The 21,100-nt window shown below is 39.5% G+C and overlaps 1 protein-coding gene across 1 annotated transcript in view; it reads left to right on the plus strand.

The window, feature by feature from the left end:
* LOC124798031 (protein XRP2-like) overlaps nt 1-685 on the plus strand; it is a 50,899-nt gene extending 50,214 nt beyond the window's left edge. The window contains exon 7 of the mRNA XM_047261247.1: nt 244-685. Coding sequence (XP_047117203.1) covers nt 244-366 — 123 coding nt within the window. The 3' untranslated portion in view covers nt 367-685. The remainder of the gene's footprint in view (nt 1-243) is intronic.
* Nucleotides 686-21,100: the final 20,415 nt, after the last annotated feature.

A 21,100-nucleotide genomic window follows, 5' to 3' on the forward strand; every position in this document is an offset into this window, starting at 1 on the left:
GCAAGAAATTGCCTTGGTCCACAAATTTGCTATTAGGAAATATCTGATTTTGTAATTTTCTCTGATAATATTAAGTAATACGATTTGATCCCTTAACATTTCATGTGTCTGTACAGTTCATTTTTCAGTGCATGCATTTGCTGAATTTGCAGCAATTTTAAAAAAAAAGACATATCTGGGTACAACTATGTAAATATTCCTCAGTCACTTTTTGCAATAATCAATGTCCTTTTCATATTTCAGGTGGCAGTGAATATAGCAAAAGACACTGGCTCAACTGGTCTTGTTTATGTTAGTACCAATCCCAAGTTTTCACTTAAGCAAGTGGAAAGTTTCTTCAACTTCACTATCCCATGTGGAGTATGATAATGAGGAAGACTGCTATAATCTGGTGTAAGATTTTGTTTTACGTATCTACATGGGATTTTAACAACTGCACAATCTCTCATTTTGTTACACATGAGCTGTCACAGAGAAATTTTGATGACTTTGTATTGTTCGAACTGATGTCATGATATATTTATACATTTTTTATGACTGTACTTATTTAACAATGCCAAAATATTTACATTGTAGTCATTTGATGCTAGTCATTAATGTAAGAAAAAAGAAGCACATTTACACTTTTTTAAGTTTTTGTTATTTAAATTTTGCTGTTAACCAATCACAAAGGCTGTCTGTGTTGTAAATATTTATACAAGTAATAACAAACAATTTTTGAAATTATCTATTTTTACACTGCTGCTCTTCAGTACAATGTTAATAGTCACTGATCTCTCTTAATGTACTATATAATTAAACAGTTTATTTTATATCGAAAGTTTTATTTAATTTTTGCTATGTTGTATTGGGCATTGTCTTTCCTTTGATGACTTCCATATCATAAATACTCTCTTTGAATGTCATGTGGTGCCATAATTGTAAAGGTAACATATTCTTGGGACTATTTAAAATTAGAGCAGTTGGAGCAAACTTACTCGGATCTCCGTTTTCCATTCCTTTGTTTAGCACATTGCTTGTTGCAGTGAAGCAATCTTTTCGATAGGGTTTTTGTGATTTTCAAAAAGTCAGTTTGTTTGTGTCACTTTCTTCGAATTGAGAAGACTTGCTTCTGATTCATCCTGAAGTATGACATTTAAGTATCATATACAGAATGCAAAAGAGAAATTCAAACAGTGGATGTTGAAATTGAATAGTATGCTAGTTTTTATGGTATAGTTGAAGGTGTACCAAGTGAGAACATGGGTACAAATTGTCTTGTTATATTGCTGCTAAATGAGATTGACTTGGTATATGCTGTAAATGTTTTCAATTCTTCCAATTTTTTTGTCACATTGTGTGGCTTGGTAGGTAAGTGCCAGACAGCAAATCAAAAAATCTGGGGATTAATGCCTCTCTTCCAAGGATTATTTTTGTCACTTATCACCCACTTTGGTTTTGGAAATATATTATTAATTTGAGAAATGCCATGTCACACCATTATCAGGCACCCACATAAAACTGTTCTTTCCCCTGTAATTGCCTGGGTAAGTTAGTTCAAAGATTGGAGTAAGATAGTGGCACAACTTAAGTATAACCAAGGTTAATAAAGTGTGGTGTTAAAACCAACCTTTGGATGGATGACAGCTTTACCTTTGTATTACACTTGCAGGCTTCCCCTATTGGTCTGATTAAATTACAAGAAAATCATTGAGACTTCCTCCACCAGCCTCCACAATGAGTTGAGTAAACATGTGGCTCTGAATAAACCTGGCTTGTATTCTGTACTTAAGGGACAGATCTCACACTCGTAAAACCCTGTTACCCTATTTACCTGATTATAAGATAAGGTTTTTCCCCAAATTTGTCATTCGAAAAATACTATTATTGGGGTCATCTTACATTTACAGATGAAGCTTTGGTTATTGAGATTTCTTAAAAAATTATTTTGAGCAATTCTGAAGAGTATAGCATAGGAAACAGTAGTACTTTCATTCGAATAGGCTTGAGATTTCCCAATACGCTGAAGTGCTCAATACAGTATTGATCTCACTCGAACAATCTTGACATCTGACTTGTGGCACTAGTGCAACCGATACATCAGAACTATGAACTAGCTACTACAACAATCTAATGCTCTGCTCAAAATATTGACAGTTTTGTGAAACACAGGAGCATTAAATTCTATCAGCTTACAAACTTTTGTTGCGTTTGAACAGGTTTCCAATGGAAGTTCTCATACATGTACGGATAACATATTTTACATTGCTTTTTAAGTAAAGGTATCATTCAAAGAAGAAAATCTTGTCCTTCAAACATCATTATTTGATTCTGAACCCAAGTCAATATTTTATTTGGTTGTGAGAAACTAATGATTTACAAAGGGGTTTACAAATAAGAAATTATGTTGCTGATCATATATTCGAATACCGGGGAAAAATGTTACCATGTTTTTCTCAGCTTTGGAATGAGATGGTGACATTCAGATGAAATGAGAAAGAAAATTAATCCAGAAATAAATGTCTAACAAATAAAACAAATCACATCAAATTTGACTGCTCTTGTTATTGCAAGAATAAATTACAGTGGAAAGACCGGTTGTGGAGACAGTATCAACAGACATCATTAGGTCACGGTATAAGTTAAAGTAGAGAAATGGACTGAATCGTGATTGCAATCTTTTATTTATGAATTATTTGCTGTTACATATGACGTGCACCCTTGAAGGTATTGCCATTCATGTTTCCCTGGTGCGCAAGCACAGCACTGCAGAAGGCTTGGAAGGTGAACAGTGATACCAGCTTGGCTGAGAACTATAATGGGTGTGAGGAAGAGAGAGGTGATTGGGCAGCATATTTCATCATGCTGCCAACCATGAGAATCTATGCTGCGTGCTTTGGATTTTTATGAACATTTACCATGTTTAAACTGAAGTTTGCCTGAATCCATCTGTACTCGGAATCAAATAGCCTTTAAGATTAGACAAATACTCAACAACAGCACAAATTTCTGCAGGAGATCCTAAAAGTCTAGATTGGGGCCAGTGGCATACTTCTGTGTTACAAGCAGCAATGTTGTCGAACCTCATTGTGAGGTATGATGGGAACAATAAGGGGCGTGTCACCTTCTGGTTCTACACAGCCAATGAGTTGAGCGGTGGCAGACTGTGTTTGGAAGCAAAACACATTGTAACATTCTCATGTCAGTATAGAAGCGAAATGTGTTGTGCATTCAAAAAAAATGAAATTGGAACATATTTCTAAGAAGCAGCCAAATATTTGTAACAAGAAAGATGTAAGTTTCACAGCTGCCCTGTTAGGATGATAATGGTCAACAGCAGTGGTACCACAGACAACAGGCTAAGTAAACATAAAAAGACAGTGAAGATAAAAATTTAAATTTATTTTATTTCTCCTTGTATTATCAAAATGTAGAGAGCCAGTAAATGGCTAAGTTTAGAATAGAAAATCCAGAATGGAATGTAACAATAATAGAGAAGAGTTGAAGGTGTTGGTCTATGAGGGCAAAGATTGTCTCAGTGGGGGCACGGTAACTGGCCACAATGGGGCATCCTGGATGGTTGGGTTTATGGACTTCAGGAGTTTATGAACTCGTCGTGCCCTGAAATGAGAAATGTCCTGTCCACTATCCTTCCCACCCCACCTACAGTGGTATTCCACCGTTCACCAAACCTACACAATACACTCGTCCATCCTTACACAACCCCTGCTCCCAATCCCTTACCTCATGTCTCATACCCCTGTAATAGACCAAGATGCAAGACCTGTCCCATACATCCTCCTACCACCACCTACTCCAGTCCGGTCACTAAAATCACCTATCCTATCAAAGGCAGGGCTACCTGTGAAACCAGTCATGTGATTTACAGGCTAAGGTGCAACTACTGTGCTGCATTCTATGAAGGCATGACAACCAACAAGCCGTCTGTCCACATGAATTGCCACCGACAAACTGTGGCCAAAAAACAGGTGGATCACCTTGTTGCTTAACATGCTGCCAAACATGATATCCCTCATCTCAATGACTGCTTCAAAGCCTATGCCTTATGGATCCTTCCCACCAACACCAGCTTTTCTGAATTGTGCAGGTGAGAACTCTCCTTGCAGTACATCCTACACTCCCCTAACCCTCCTGGCCTCAACCTTTGTCAGTCACTAGCCTCGCCCATCCAGCCCCGTCGCTGTTCCCATTCCAGCAGTACACAGTCATCATTCCACCATCACACTCAGTCTCTTTTTACTTCACTCCTTTTCCGCTACTTCCCCCTCCCCTGCCCTCCACTTAACCTGCAGCACTTCACTGTCCACCACCCACACCATACTATCCCTCCCGCTCCTCACCCCAGCCTCGTCCTTACCCCCACCCAGTCGCCACTCCCATCATTCACTGGTGCTGCTGCTCGCAGTGTGGTTTCAGTTGCCTGAGACTGCAGACGTGTGTGCAACTTGCGTTTGCGTGACTGTGTGTGTGTGTGTGTGTGTGTGTGTGTGTGTGTGTGTGTGTGTGTGTGTGTATTGTTGACAAAGGCGTTAATGGCTGAAAGCTATAATTGTGTGAATCTTTTTGTTGTGCCTAGCGACTCATCATCTCCACTATATGGTGAGTAGCAACTTTCCTTCTCTAATATTGTAAGTTTAGAATAGGTGCAATTTTAACTTTTTAGGCAGATACCTTTACATCAAGAAAAGTTTGTAATTTCAATTAGTCAAAATATGTTCAAAAATAATTTTTGTCTCAAGTAGCCTCTTAAAGAAATGGGGTCATCTTATATTCAGGTTCTTCTTATGTTTGGGTAAATATGGTATATTTATTTAATACCAGGTAATTTCTCAGAGACATCGGATCTCTAAATGATTTTAATAAATATATGAAAAGTTTCATTGAGTGAAATTAATTTTAAATGGGATTAACATGTAGTGTTTATTCAGTAAGCATCAGAACTGAAATTAATGGTGCCCATTACAAATTTACATTTATGTAAGAGTTATGTGCTACTAACTCACATAATTGAATTGGCATGCAGTAAAGTTTAATATTTCAGAACATGTGCAGAGCAGCTATCATTATTTCACACAATAAGTATGTAAATTTCAAGAGCCATTGTTTCTTAATTCACCAAAAATAAAACTTAGCAAAATACTGCAAAACAGTAAAACTTCTGCAAATGTACACTCAAATGAAATATAAGTTCAAGTTTCAAAATATTGATTATATTCCAGAACCAAATAAAGTGCCTTACGCCATCCAAAGTTAAGAGTCCAAAACTTACATGAGATTTTGTATCATTGAATACAGCAGTAAATTCAGCAAACTCCAAAATCTATGAAAATACAGGGCTATTCAAAAAGAAGGAACAGTTTTCAAACATTTATTGCTTCCAAAGCACGAAAGATAGAAACACAGTTAATACGCTCCTGGAAAGTGAAAAGTTCAAATGTTTATGTACTCAACGTGAGCACCATGTGTTATCTAACAAATATCAAAACAGTGGCTCATTTCCAGCCACACGCAAAGCAAAGTCTCTTGTTATCAAATTCACAGCTGCTACAATGTGATGTTCCAAACTTCCAAGAATATCAGGCATAGGGTGAATAAAAACGCGGTCTTTTACATAACCCCACATATAAAGGTCGGTGTGAGGTCTGAAGACCTAGGAGGCCACCGACAATTAAGTTCATCTTCTGCTCCTCCTCTTCCAATCCAGCATTCTGGAATGATGTCATTCGAGTTACGTCGGACATGCTTATAGAATTGAGAAGTGAGTGTGGCATCTTTGAAGCCTATCACCGATGATGTTTAATAGGTGCATTCAGCAGGCTGTGAAGGAACTCAAGAAGAAATGGAAAGGGAATTGAAGACAGCAAAGGATTTGGAGAGCAGCAAAGTAAGAATGGATAGTGTCTTGAGTATAAGATGAAAGTCAAAAAAAGTAAAACAATGATAATGAAATGTAAGAGAGTTAAATCAGGTAGTCCTAAGGGAATGAGATTAGAAAATGAGACAGTAAAAGTAATAGATGAGGTTTGCTGTTTGGGAAATAAATAAGTGATCATGGTGAATTAGGGAGGACATGAAATACTGATGGGCACTATAGTGGCCGGCACGAAAATAGGGCTTCAGGGTCATCTCGCTGTCTTACAGCATTGCCAGTTATCAATTTCGTATGTTCATACAAATTTAAAAACAGATTGGGCAACTCTGTTTTTAGTTTAGAATATGATGGAGTACTTTCCCAAAGACAATTCTCACTAGCTGCTAGGAAAAAAAAATGAAAACTGAAATTACAAGAAATTTTGGAGGATAATAATTTTTTTACTTCAACCTGTGGTAGCAACAGAATCACTAATGTAACTGGACTGTAAAAAATATGTATGAACATCCTCAAAGTTTACAGATGCATGTTCTGCGTCTTTTATTTTGGGAACATAAAAGTATTCTGAGATAAAAAATAAAATATTATGAGGTGTGAAACTGCACTGGCTGCTTAGCAAAAAATGTAGTACCTGATGAATTTTCATTCTGTAGGACTGCAAAGAAACTTCCTGCAAGAAAGTTGTTAAGAAAACTACAAAATTATTTTTGGTAATATTTCAGACATCATTATTGTATTGTATCACATTCAGAGGCAAATTACTTACGGGATATTCCATGCACAGCAGCGCGCAAGTCGTAGGCTGTCGCCAAGAGTTTTGTTCGGACGGCTCACTTTAATATGATCGAGAATATTCCCTACATCCCGAAAATATTTTACTAGCTGCTAATACATATCCTTCGTCATTGCAACCATCACTCAAAATGCCAATATGTGCTACACAGAAGTAATTGTAGTTGTTTTGAAGCCAATATGTTCACTGAAGTCGAGCAAAATATTTGTTCTAAAGGTTTTGTGAAACCCAAGTTTTATCTAAATTTGCTGTAAGCCTATTATTCTCAGTATGCAATATGTGCTTGGTACACAAAAACCTCGTTCTTACTACTGCAATGTCCCTGTCTCGTGTTACAAATTTTGTCCATCATTACAGTTTCTGAATTAAAAACCAAGTGGGCAGAGAAGACAGTGCATTGAATGTATTTCTCTAGCCATCTGATATTATCTTCTGTCATACCAAAGTAATACAATTCTACATTCTAGCTTTTTGTAAAAGTCATCAAATATCATAGATTTCTATGCATTTCTTGGAGAATCAGAATAGGTGATGGGTCTGTTCTGATGTTACTGCACTGTTTATAGATACAGTCGATACAGAAGTACCACACTGTTTTGTCATTTTATGAACTGCATTACCCTTACTACGAAACAGCCAGTAAATCCTATGAAAAAAAATTTTGAATGTACAAGTAAACCAAATGCAGTAAGATTATAACCGAATGTAAAGACATTCGATACATGTTTTTAGGAAAAACTGTTGCTAATTAATGCAGGATTGACAATCTTTTTTTAATTGACAGTTACTGTCGAGTAAACTAATCACCACCACTTGTGATAAATTTATCAGACATCTACTGTAAGGGGAAAACATTCACAGTATGTCCTCTATAACTGAAATGAATAGACAAAATTTACATCAAGTCAGCTTTTTACATAGACGGCACTTACCTAAACTGAAGTTTCTTCTGGCTCTGTGTCTTCAGATTCACTGTCGCTTGTTTCAGCCAGGTGTATCATCACAGATTCCATTATGGTGTCTCTTAAAACATGGTTCAAGAAATCAGTTTCTTGCAATGCTTCTGCGTGTTTTACTCACCTCTCCCAGCCCTACTGAGTAACATTGTCAAGAGCTTCATGTGTTAGCTTCTCGACATCAGTAAGTATGAAAGTAGTATTAATTTTCACTACTTCTCTCTTTACATGGGCCCACATCAATTCAATGGGATTATACTGGCAGTGATATGGTGGTAGATGTAGCACTTGGTGTCCCATTTTGTTTGCCAGTTGATCTGATTTGTAAGCCTTTTTGGCACTTACGATTTCTTCCTTAGACAGGAGTTCAGCCTTCGTTTCATTGACTGAAAATGAAACATTCTTTCTCTTTAACCACTCCATAATATCTGCCTTGCGCCAATTTGAATTTGGCATCTTTTTCTATCTCAGTGGAGTGGTAGCTGGCGTTATCCATCACGATAATTGACAACAGTCGAATAAACTAATTCTTAAAAACTTCTCCATTCATTTCTGGATGGTAATCGGATTGGAAAGAACTTTTCCCACCACGAAAAAAAAATTTGGCCTCTGGTATGAAGTCTATGGCTAATGAACCAGTGTGGGCAATGATTAATCAGCCACCTCTACCAGTAGGCACTTTCAAACTGCCCTTTCCTTTGAAGTCGTGCCATATATACTTATTGGAGTCGTTCTGTGAAACCCGAGTTTCATCCAAGTACACTATAGACCTGGTGTGTTCAGCACACAAAAACTTTGCTCTTGCTGCTGCAGTGTCTCTGCGTTCCATTAAGAATTTCCATCCCTCATTACACTTCTTGAATCGGAAACCAAGGGAGCAGAGAAGATGAAGAATTGTGAGCCCAAATAATTAATTTTTTCACGGAGGTCAGCCTGTATTTTTTTAGCCTTTGGATACTCTCCTTTGTTGTAATATCCAAGTACAATTCTATGCGTGAGCTCTTTGTTAAAATCGTAAAAGTTGGTTGATTTCCATTCATGTTCAATCCCTTTCTTGGAGAATCGAAACACTCATTCATGTCTGGAGATTCTACCAATGATAAAGATTTGCTAATACAGCCTACAGTTGACTTGGAGATATCGCACGCTTTAGCAGTAAGCAAAATTTAAGTTATTCCTCACTTCTTCATTGTCGGTCATATCAGTAAAAAAACTTTAGTATATTTAATATGATGATAATTTTCAATTGTTTATGAATGTCGTTCGACCCTTTATGCACACTGACCAGAAGAGTACTACAAGTAGACTGTTGCTCCTGCATTGTGGTTCAACACCAAACACACATCAAAGCACCTTTCAAAAGACACTGAGATCAGACATGAACAGTCGATATAGCGCGGCAACATTGAGCTTTCAGCTCCTCTAACCTACCGCACCGCTACCGGTACCTACACGGCAACAAAGCCGAGAGGCAGCAAATCACAGCCTGCAGACCCTGCTGGCGGCAGGCAGCAGCAATGACCTTGAGGACTCTACTTTCGTGCCAGCCACTGCCTGAAAAAGAATGGGTTAACATCTAATATTCATTTAAAAGTTAGGAAGTCCTGTCTGAAGGTATTTGTTGTGAGTGCAACTTTATATGGAAGTGAAATACATCCAGTAAGCTGTTCAAACAAGAAGAGGATAAAAGCTTTTGAAATGTGCTATAGAAGAATGTGGAAGACTATATGGACAACCAGATAACTAATGAGGAGGTACTGAATCAAACTGGAAAAAAGAAGGAATGTTTTGATAGGTAACATCCTGAGTTACCAAGGAATTGTCAATTTGGTAATGGATGAAAAAGGCGGGGATCTTAGAGAGAGACCAAGGCTTGAACACAGTAAGAATGTTTAAATGGATGCTAGCTGTGGTGGTTATGGAAAGGTGAAGAGGCTTATACAGAATAGACTAGCATTGAGAGCTGCATCAAACCATTCTTCAGATAGAAGACAACAACAAATAGTCCAAATTCGCAACATTGTGAAAGAGACAAATATTTTAAAAAATCAAATAAACTATCAATTACTCTGAGTCTTACCAAATTTTGGTAAGAGCCAAATCTTTTACATATTAGTTAATTAATCATTAATAATATTATCTGAAAGCTCCTATTTGGACACATCAGGATGAAGATTAGGCAGAGCTTATTATAAATTTATGTTCGTAATAATGTTGATCACTGTATATGTGTGTTCCCGCCTTAATTGATTTCTTGTTGATTGAAATTGTTTTTATGCTGAAACTGGAAACAATACATATATGTAAATTCTACCAGCACTGCTGAAACTATCAGCACCATTTAGATGATTTGTGACAGCAACAGTTTTATTGTTTTTATATATTTTCAGGGGTTAAAAATATGCCTTAGATTCATCTTGTCAATATGAAGAATTTATGATACTTACTTTTAATGTAGGTCATCGAATCGTGTAGATCAAACAGTGGAAAGTTTGGTATGGAATAATGACAGTATTATGAAAAGGATAGATTGCTACTAACGTATATCGGAGACACTGAGTTCCAGATGGGCCAAGTGAAATGACAGCTTTACAATTAAGCTTTCAGCCAAAATGCCATCTTCTGGAAAACACACACACACACACACACACACACACACACACACACACACACACACACACACACACTGGCCGTGGCAACCATACTGTGGACTGCAACAGCACCTTATGGGAAATGCAGTATGGCATGGGGTGTGTGGGTGAGGAGGAGGCTGGGGCAGGGAGGGAGAAGGATAGCAGGGTAGGGGTGCGGGAAGGCGTAGTGCTGCTTGTGGAAGCATGCAGAGACATGGTGGGAACAGGGTAGGTTTGCCAGCTACAATCGTGAAGTTTGTAGGGTGTGGGTGGGGGGAGGGGGGGGGGGCAGAGGTAAGGGGAATGGGAAAGGAGAGAAACAGAGGAAGGGGGGGGGGGAGGCTAGTGGGTGTGTTGGTGGAATAGAAGGTTGTGTAGTACTGGAATGCAAGCAGCAAAGGGGATAGGTAGGTGAAGAACAGGGACTAGTGACGGTTAATGCCAGTGGGATTATGGAAACATAGTGTATGTTGCAGAAAGAGTTCCCACCTCTGGCTGTGAAGCGTTCACTGAAAGAGCACATTGTGTTGGGCAGCATATTCAGCAACTGGGGGATCGAGGTGCCTCTTGGCCAGCCTATCAGTGGCCACTCAGGTGACCAGACAGCTTGTTAATTAACAAGCTTGCACATGTAGAAAGTAGGACAGTAGCTGTAGCGCATAATGTAGATCACGTGATGCTTTTACAGGTAGCTCTGTCTTTGATGAGATAGATGCTTTGACCATACTGGAGAAGGTAACAATGGGAGGATGTACGAGGCAGGTATTGCAGCTAGGTCTATTGTATAGATGTTAGCTATGAAGCTAGGGGTTGGGAACAGGAGTAGAGTAGTGAAGAACAAGGATAGGGCTTAGATTTGGTGGGCAGCAGAATACCACTGTGGGAGGGGTAGACAGGATATTCCTCACTTCAAGGCATGACTGGTAGTCAAAACCAGGTGGAAAATGTGGTTCACTTGCTCCAGCACAGGATGGTACTAAGTCACTAGGAAAGTGCTTCCGTGTGGCTGGATTGTGGGTCTGGGAAGTGGTAAGTGACAGGAAAGACGTGGCCTAGGAGATCTGTTTCTGTACAAGGTTGGGAGGTTAATTTTGGTCCTTGAAGGCATTAGTGATGCTCTTGGTATATTTGGAGAGGGACGCTCATGGACTACAGATACAACAACCTCGGGTAGATAGGATGTATGAAATGGGTGGCAGCTGCCAAAGTATAGGGATTGCTGGTGGTTTTTATGTCTGTTATGGACTGAGGTACTGATTTAGCCATCCTTGAGGTAGAAGTCAACACCGAGGTTCATAGGTGATGCCCTCATTCAAACGAGAAATAATTGTGGGTGAGAATGTGGTTGGTCATGGTGACTAGGAAGGAGGGTGTAGGTTTGGAGTCAGTAAGTCATTGGGAATGGTAGTATTCAATAGCAACAAGGACATGGGGATTGGGGATGTTATGTAGAGGCAAGTGGCATCAATAGTGATAAGCAGGGTGCCGTGTGATAGAGGAACAGGAACTGTGGAGAGTCAGTGGAGGAAATGGTTGATTTCTTGTCAATGGGGTGTAAGTACATGAGAGCAGAGATCCTCTAGCAAGGGTGCAGTAACATCCCACAGTGGGATGTTCAGTGTGGTTGGGTTTATGGACTTAAGCAAGCATATAGAAGCTAGGTTTGCAGGGATTAGCAGGGGTGAGAAGAGAGAGAGAAAATGTTGAAACTTGTCAGGATAAAAAATCTATTAAATCTGAGTACAGAAGGGTAATAAACCAGTCAAAAATTGAGAAATTCAGGAAATTGCTCAAAGACATGAACTGGATAGATGTTTCCAATACTTCTGACTCAAATAGAAAATACGAAGCATTCATTAATAAAGTTACCTTGACTTTTGAAAATGGTTTTCCCCTAAAGGTAACTTGAATCACACAGAAGTCAAAAAATAAACCCTGGATTACACAAAGAATAAAGGTATCATGTGGGACAAAAAGGGGACTGTATCTACCATCTAGGAACAGCTCTGATGTTAGAATTGTAATACATTACAAAGAATAAAGCAAAATATTGAAGCAAGTAGTCCAGAAATCGAAGCAGCTTTATTATGAGAAAAATATGATTACATCAGGCAACAAAATAAAAACTGTATGGGATAGAGTGAAGACAGAGACAGGTGGGGCCCAAAAGGAAGAGGAACAGATAGCTCTAAAAATAAATGAGACTTTGGTAACAAGTACATGTAGTGTTGCAAACCTCTTAAACAAGTACTTCATTTCTGTTACTGACAGCTTGAGAGTTATCAGGTTCGGTGAACAGTGCAATGAAGTGTATGAGACCAGTCTTTAAAAATAACTTCAGTATAACGGAAATGACACTCACATCTTTCAAAGAAGTAGCATCCATCATAAAATCCTTAAAATCTAAGTATTCCAGTGGGTATGAGAACATATCAACAAAGTAAATCAAAGAGTTCTCATGCGAGTTGAGTTCTATCTTAAGTTATTTGTGTAATCAGTCTCTTATCAGCAGAACATTTCCAGACTGCCTAAAATATGCTGAAGTTAAGCCTCTTTACAAGAAGGGGGATAAAGAGATACCATCAAACCATTGACCAATTTCACTTTTGCTGGCTTTCTCAAATATCCTTAAGCATCTGATTGCAAATGATATATTGTCCAAATCACAGTATGGATTTCTTAAGGCTTCTGATAAAGAGAAAGCTATTTACACTGACAGTGAAAATGTACTTAATTCATTAGATAATAAATTAGAGGCTACTGGCATTTTCTGTGACCTATCAAAAGCCTTTGACTGTGTGACCCACAGCATTCTCATAAAATTAGAATATTATGGCGTCACTGGCAATGCTGCGAAATGATTTGAGCCTTATCCATCCAACAGGAAACAAAGGGTGTCATTGCTAAATACCTGTGCAGTAAGCATTCAGTCTTCATCTGACTGGGAATTAATTACATGTGGTGTTCCTCAAGGTTCTATCTTGTGTCCCTTGCTTTCTCTTGTGTACATTAATGACCTCTCATCTGTTACATTGCCAGACGATAAATTTGTTTTGTTTGCAGATGATACAAAAATTGCAATAAGTAGCAAGTCAAATACAGATTTAGAAATACCTACTAATCAAGTTTTCACTGACATTAGTAAGTGGTTTAAAGCTAATTCACTGTCATTAAACTTTGAGAAGACCCACTATATGCGGTTCAGAACCTGTAAGAGATTTAATTTGAAATTCAGTGCATTAGTATTTGTAAAATGACTTTCATATTGTGTTCATTAAAAAAAGACGATCATTCCACTTGGGACCTGTGAAATGGTACATTAGCTTATTTGTTTTAGTTGTAAATATTTGTCATGTATTATTGTTTTTTTAACATGTTCCACATCCTGGAGGACCTCCTCACTACAGATCAATTGGAATGAAAGAAAATCTAATCTAATCTAATCCTTCCAGTGTGTGAATAATGTATGAAGACATGCAGATTGAAGAGGTTGCCAGTGTTAAATTTCTGGGATTACAACTTGATAATAAATTCAGATGGGAAGCATATACCACAGAATAGCTTAAGCACCTAAACAACAACAGTGAGAATGATGTCAGATGTAGGAGATATAAATATAAAAAAAATTGCAACTTTCATTCTATTATGTTATATGGGATGATATTCTGGGGCAACTCATCAAACCAAGCAAAACTTTTTAGGGTGCAAAAGCGTGTGATGAGAATCATTTGTGGTGTAAATTCAAGAACATCACATAGAAACCTGTTCAAAGAATGTTGTATTCTTACCACTGCTTCTCAGTATATTTATTCCTTAATGAAATTAGTTGCAAGTAATACATCTCTATTTTCAACCAATAGCTCAATACATAGTATCAATACTAGGAATAAGAACATTATACATAAAGACATAAAATCACTTACCTTGGTCCAAATAGGGTTCCAATATTCAAGAACACACATTTTCAATAAATTGCCAGCAAACATTAAAAACTTGGTTTCAGATAAAGCATAGTTCCAACTGAGTTTGAAAGACTTTTTGATAGGCAGCTCCTTCAACTCCATAGATGAATACCTTAGCAGAGACTGTTAAGCCAGCTTAAGTAAAAATATCTGTTGTATTTCAGTTTTGACAGCACTTGGTCACAACAGTCAAAATTAAGTATTTTGTGTGTGATAAATTTATTTATAGTGCATAACAATGTTTCACTCTGACAGTGTGTTAATTCTGTAAATAGTAGCTGTTCCAGTTTACCGCATTGTATTCACCTAGTTTGACAATCTCCTGACATATGATCAGGGTAGTAAGTATTATATTCAAATGTTTTATGTTATACTTTCTGACATGTTCCACACCCACGAGAATCATCTCATTTTTTGGGTCTGTGGTATGAAAACTGAATCTAATCTAATCAGCTTAGGGGAGAGGTTGTGGGATGGGCCTGCAGATTTGAGGAGGGACAGGAGATCCTATTGGATTTCTGGAATGGAGTCACTGTGGTAGGGTTTGTAGGTGGATGAGCTGACAGATGGTGGACTCCCCCTCAACAGGTAATCCATGTGGTTCAAAACCATGATGGTGAAGTCTTTTTCAACAGGTAAAATTGGAAATTTAGGATTAGTTTTTAGGGGGTGGAATGCAGTTCTTTTTCTGGATGTAAAGTTAGTTTCCATGTTGACAGATTTGGGGGACAATGGTAAGGCAAGGTCTGAGATTAAGAAATTATGGAATGCTATCAGCAGCTGATTTAAAGTCAGTGGGAGTGGATCATGGTTGGATGAAGGAGTGAACTGAGTCAGGTGAAGCTCTACGTTGGCTTTGGCTTGAGTCTGATTGGTAGGGTTGGTGGTGGGAAAGTGTTTCCACTATAGGGTCTGGGGGAAGGAAAGAAGGTCTTTAACAAGTTCAGCATTATTGAATTTTGGACTGGGGTAAAAGGCAGAGCTTGTGGAAGGACTGCTACTTCTATGGAACTAAGCATTTTGGAGAAAACATTCATGGCAGTATTTTGGATCTGTCTAGGATATGGATTCTGTATTATGGTTGGTGGGAGTTTCTGAGGGTGTGGCGAATGTGGTAAGTCTGCGAGGCAGGGTTTGCAGCTATGAGGAGATGTGGGGAGGTTTGGAGGCTTTTGTAGGGAGGATAAATAGTTATAGTCCATCACAGAACAGGTTGGAGAATTTTTTGACGCAGTGGCGTGCTTCCTGCTCTAAGTTCATGGAGTGTAAGAGTTTCAATGTGAGAGAGAGGATGAAAGAATTTGGGATTACAGAGCAGGAAAATTTTACAGATGAAGGGGAGCTACTCCAAGATGGTTTTGGCCTGATTTACGTATTATTGTAGGACTAGGTTGGTGAGAGCTGTGGACTGGTGTAATTTGAACAGATAGAGGTCATTATGTAATGAGGGGTTGCAGATGGAGATGGGTGTGATATGCTCAGGCAACAATGCAGAAACAGTATGTGGAACTGGGTTCTGACTATGAATAGGGAAAGGTGTCTGTATTAGTGCAGAGGGAAGGAGCAAGGATCCCCAGTGGAGGATAAAAACATAAAAATATGTGGGGAAAAAATAATGAAAAGGGTGGAACAGATGATGTATGCAGAAAAAGATGAAACTCGAGGCCATTAGTGAAAGGCAAAAACGAACTAAAATTGAAAATACAGTGAGATAAAGAGAAAAATAAATTAAAAAATGACCATTATAACAGTGGGATGCAGATCAGTGGCCAGTGTGTGGATGTGTGTGAAGAGAGGGACAGCAGATGTAAATGGATTATGTGTGTACTGGAGTAAGACAAGAGAGTGAAGGAGGGGTGGGGTTGATAAGGTCATGGTTCAACAAGTGTGTATCGCACAGAAAGCATGGAAAATAATAAGCAAAACTAGAGAAGTGTGATTGAGAATGAGTGATCAATTTGTAGGTCTACGATTAATTACATTGATTGGAATAATGTGGAAAATGCAAAGCTGCATCAACAATCCGAGCAATCCTCAACTGAACAAGCCACCTTACTTGATGTTAACCTCCAGCTCCATGGTTGCTCCTTCAGTATGTCCATGAGTTCCATACCTACTAATCACGAGGAATACCTCTACTTCAATAGCTGCCACCCACTCCATACCAAGAAGTCCCCTCCATACAGCAAAACCACCCATGGTCTCACATCTGTAGTGGCAAGCAGTCCCTCTCCAAATATACTAAGGGTCTCACTGAGGCCCTCACAGAGCGAAATTACCCTTCCAACCCAGTAGATATGCCTTGTCTGTCCAGTCACGTACTACCTCTCACGTATTCACCATTCAGTGACAAATGAGCACTTCCCTCATGACTCAGTACCACCCAGGAGCAACGGAATCACATTCTCTGCCAGGGTTTGATTACCAGTCATACCCAGAAGTGAAGAATACCCTACCCACTATCCTCCCCCCCCCCCCCCCCCCCCGATCCACAGTGGTATTCTGCTGCCCACTAAATCGAAACAATATCCTTGTCCATCACTACTACACCTCTGCTCCCAACCCATTATTACCTCAAGGCTTATAGTTGCACAATAGACCTAGATGCAAGACCTGTCTCATACATCCTCCCAACACCACCAATCACACTCTCTCCCAGGGTTTGATTACCAGTCATGCCCAGAAGTGAGGAATACCCTACCCACTATCCTTCCCCCCCCCCCCCCCCACCCCCACCCCCACCCCCGATCCACAGTGGTATTTCGCTGCCCACCAAATCTAAACAATATCCTTGTCCATCACTACTACACCTCTGCTCCCAACCCATTATTACCTCAAGGCTTATAGTTGCACAATAGACCTAGATGCAAGGCCTGTCTCATAAATCCTCCCATCACCACCACCACCTACTCCAGTCCAGTCACAGCATCTCCTGTCCCCTGTGAAAGCATCATGTGATCTACAATCTAAGCTGCAACCACTGTGCTGCTTCCTACATGGGTATGACAACTAATAAGCTGTCTGTCCCCCAGAATGGCCACCAACAAATTGGGGAGACAGCTGGACCAACCAGTTGCTGAACATGCTACACCTTCCCCCACCATTACCCTGCTATCCCTTCCCATCCCGGCACCAGCCTTCACCTTAACCGCACCACCCACACCAGACAGATTTTCCCATCAGGTGCTGTTGCAGTCCATAGTCTGGCCATAACAGCCAGGTTCATGTGTGTGTTTTGTGCTCATGTGACACTCTCTCTCTCTCTCTCTCTCTCTCTCTCTCTCTCTCTCTCTCTCTGTGTGTGTGTGTGTGGGGGGGGGGGGGGCGCAACTATCGTTCAGGCAGGTAGAGAGCATATTTTTGCAAGATAGTGTCCTAGTTTCATAGTGTGGTGGCACATTTGGATGAGGCACAAATTACACAAGCAGAGGACTTCTTAAATTTACAGAGCTATGAGATTTTAAAAGCAGGTTTAATCAAAGAGTATTTTTTAAACCTGGAGAGCAGATTGCATAAACTGTTATAGGAGTCCATCACTTTTTCTGCTTTGCTTAAGGGCATAGCTAGCACTATACCTGCAACAGAACTGCCTTGCCTGCCTTTACTGGTAATGCTTGGTTTGGGGCCATCAACCATTGTAGTCTGTTTGACAGTGTTATAACCTTTACACTCTGAATATTCAGCTATTGTCTTGGCTTTGTCAGCCAAAACTGCCAAGTATTGGTGGTAGCTCTGCCCAAGCCATAATAACTGAAGGGAAGTCTCAGGCAACAAATAATTACCAGCTAGTGATTTTAGTTGTGCCAACATTTGTTTTGCCAACATGTCACCAGTCAGCATCTCTGGTAAAAGTTTATTCAGTCTGCTCTGTGGGATTAAAGAATACCCTTTGATTAAATTTACTGATAAAATTGATTGATAAAATACTGTTACACTCTTTGATTAAACTTGCTTTTAGAATCGCATAATTCTGTGAACTTAACAAATCCTCTACTGCTGTAATTTGTGCCTCATCCAAGTGTGTCACCACACAATGGAACCTGTCAAGTGAAGCTAGGATGTCATGTTACAAAAATATCCTCTCTACCTGCCTGAACCCCAGATGTGGTCATTTCATCCAGAAGGTGGGAGGTTTAACATGGTTGAAGCTCTTGCCATAAAATGTAGAGACTGTAAGTTCATTTTAAGAGCTTGCTTCTGCTGTAGTGTCTCGTGTAGCTGCATTTAGATGTTGCTGCTGTGGCTCCAACTTGACATTATTGTTACTCTTGATTCTACTTTGTCAGCAGGGTCACCACTTTAGCTATCTACCTTAAGCGGATAGAATTGATGGTGATAAAGAATAAGCCCCACACTTGCAAGGTACTTAATATATTTACAATAAAGTAAAAATTAAAACACTGTGAGTTAGCATCAAAACATATTTAGAGTGTGCACCAGAACAACAGAACAAACAAGTATATACATAAAGATAAAACCCACTGAAACATATTGTTGCCATCTACATCCACTGATTGATATCGCTTCCAGCTACACCCCTAATTCTTCCAACTGCTAATTACAATTATTCCTATTGATACCATTTCCTTCCTTGTCTTTGCATATTTTTGCATTTTATTTTTCCAACCTACCCCTTGCGAACCTCAACCTGACCAGTCACTCTTTCCCCCTCTCTTCCCTATCCCAAAACACGCATACTCCCTTACCTCATCTGTTCCTTTTGTCACGTTTTTCTACATTTTTATTGTATTTTTGCATATGTAGATGTAGTTTCATGCTCCAGTTCTCCTCCCAACTATCTAATTTTCATCTGACCATTTCTACATTATTCTCATTTCCCCTATGACATCCCTGACACCGTGAACTCCTGCTCCATTTTTCTACAGCAGTTCAGAAAAGTAGCCTTTCCCCAGCTAAAACTGAGCCTCAATTCATGTTCCTTAAACGCTGAATAAACCATGGAATACCCCCAATGGCCTAACTATAAAAATTCCTTTCGCTGCATCTCACTCTTCCTTTCACAATGACCTTCATCTTTCCAGATACCACCAGTCCCTGACCCTCACAAACCTGGTACTGCAAAAATACATCTCCGTGGCACAAGCATTCCAGAACCACTTCTTCTACCTCCACAAGATCCTACTACTGTTGAAGTCCTACTACATACATCATGTATCTGAAATTGAATCCTTTGCTCAAGAGCAACGGGAGGGGCAATTCAGACACCACCTTCATAAGTTATCCAATCTGCTGACATCCTACTGCAGCCTCAGGGCACCACTATCTAACCCTTATCCTACCCACAGTGATCCTTCTTGTCAACGCCTCATAGCACGCAGACCCTGTGTAGATGACCTTTTCAGCTTGACATATCCCCAAAAAACCCCACCAATGTTCCACCAAATGCAAAGCCAAATCATTCCTGGAACAATGTTGTTCATCTTTCCATCAAAACCCTCAACCCCACAAAAGTTTCAGTCCTATCCAAAGGCCTCACCTCTAGCCCTATGCCTACATTTGACCATGTTTACTAAGTTAAAATCTTCCAGGTTGTTAGGCCACATCATATTTCCTTCTAAAATAATCGACATTTCGACCCCTCTGCTGGAACCTTCTTCACGATGTTTCGATATCCACTATTGCTAGAACACTGTCAGAGACAAGTCTCGTATTCTCTTATAAAGGGGAGTTTTCCCTGTTTGTGCTGGAGAAGTGGGAGTATTGGTTAAAATTCTTGTGACAGCCATTGTTGGACCATGATCATTGGCTAATTTTCCCATTGTTGCAGAAGAAGGGGCGTTATTGGCTAAACTCATGTGATATTATTGGTGACCCATCATTATTCGATAGAAAGGCCCTATTCCACACTTAGTGGAGAAGGGTTATTGGTTGAAACTCCTCCTACTGCTATTTGTTGGCCATTATCATTGGTAGGTGCAAAACAGACAGAGCAAGAGAGGGAGAATGTTTACCAAAAATATTATTGTCAGCCGAGATGACTTGCAGCATGTTTTTTATATTGCTTGCATACCACAGCTGCATATTCACTTTCTTTATGGCAGGGAGCCACGATGCCAGGAGCGTACAGCCATCGCCTCTATTGAAATTACAGGCATTCTTGGAAATTTCGACCACTTCCCGGACATTTCTTCTATAAATGTTGGTTTCCTTAGCCAGCACACATACATTATTAAAGTAGATGTCAGAGCCACAGTTCTCATGATGTTCCGCTACTGATGACTTTACACTTTGTTTTAGCCGCGTATGTCGTTCGTGTTCCTTAATGTGTTCTTTACCAATTCTTCCCATTTCACCAGTATACACTTTGCCGCAGCCACATTTCACTTGATAGATGCCTGCATTGTGGAGGCAATCAGGTGCATCCATTTTTCATCAGAAAAAAATCTTTTACTTTGGTTTGACTAAAGAAAGATGTCTGGATACCATTTTCCTTTAGAATTCTGCTTATGCGGTCAGTGACCCCAGAAAAGAATGGTAACCTAACAGAGGGAGAAGGTGGTTCCTCATCATTCTTATTAGTGTGATTAATATTCCGCTTAAAAGCCCTGTCGATTGAACAACTATCATAGCCATTTGCCTTCATTGTCATTTTTAAAAAGTCGAACTCCAATTCGAAGTTGTCATCATCACTGATGCGGAAGGCACCTGAAGACAGAGTGTAGAGCACTGCTGGCTTCTGGGCTGGATGGTGGTGCAAAGTGGCATCTAAATAAGCAGTAGAGCTTCTGTAAAGTTTGGAAGGTAGGAGACCAGGTACTGGCAGAAGTAAAGCTGTGAGGATGGTTTTTTGGTTTTAGGGCGCACAACTTCAATGGTCATTAGCGCCCTGACTATGTTAAGAATGCACCGCAAGGCACAAGTTT

The sequence above is a fragment of the Schistocerca piceifrons genome, chromosome 5, assembly GCF_021461385.2.
Source record: "Schistocerca piceifrons isolate TAMUIC-IGC-003096 chromosome 5, iqSchPice1.1, whole genome shotgun sequence".
NCBI lineage: Eukaryota > Metazoa > Arthropoda > Insecta > Orthoptera > Acrididae > Schistocerca > Schistocerca piceifrons.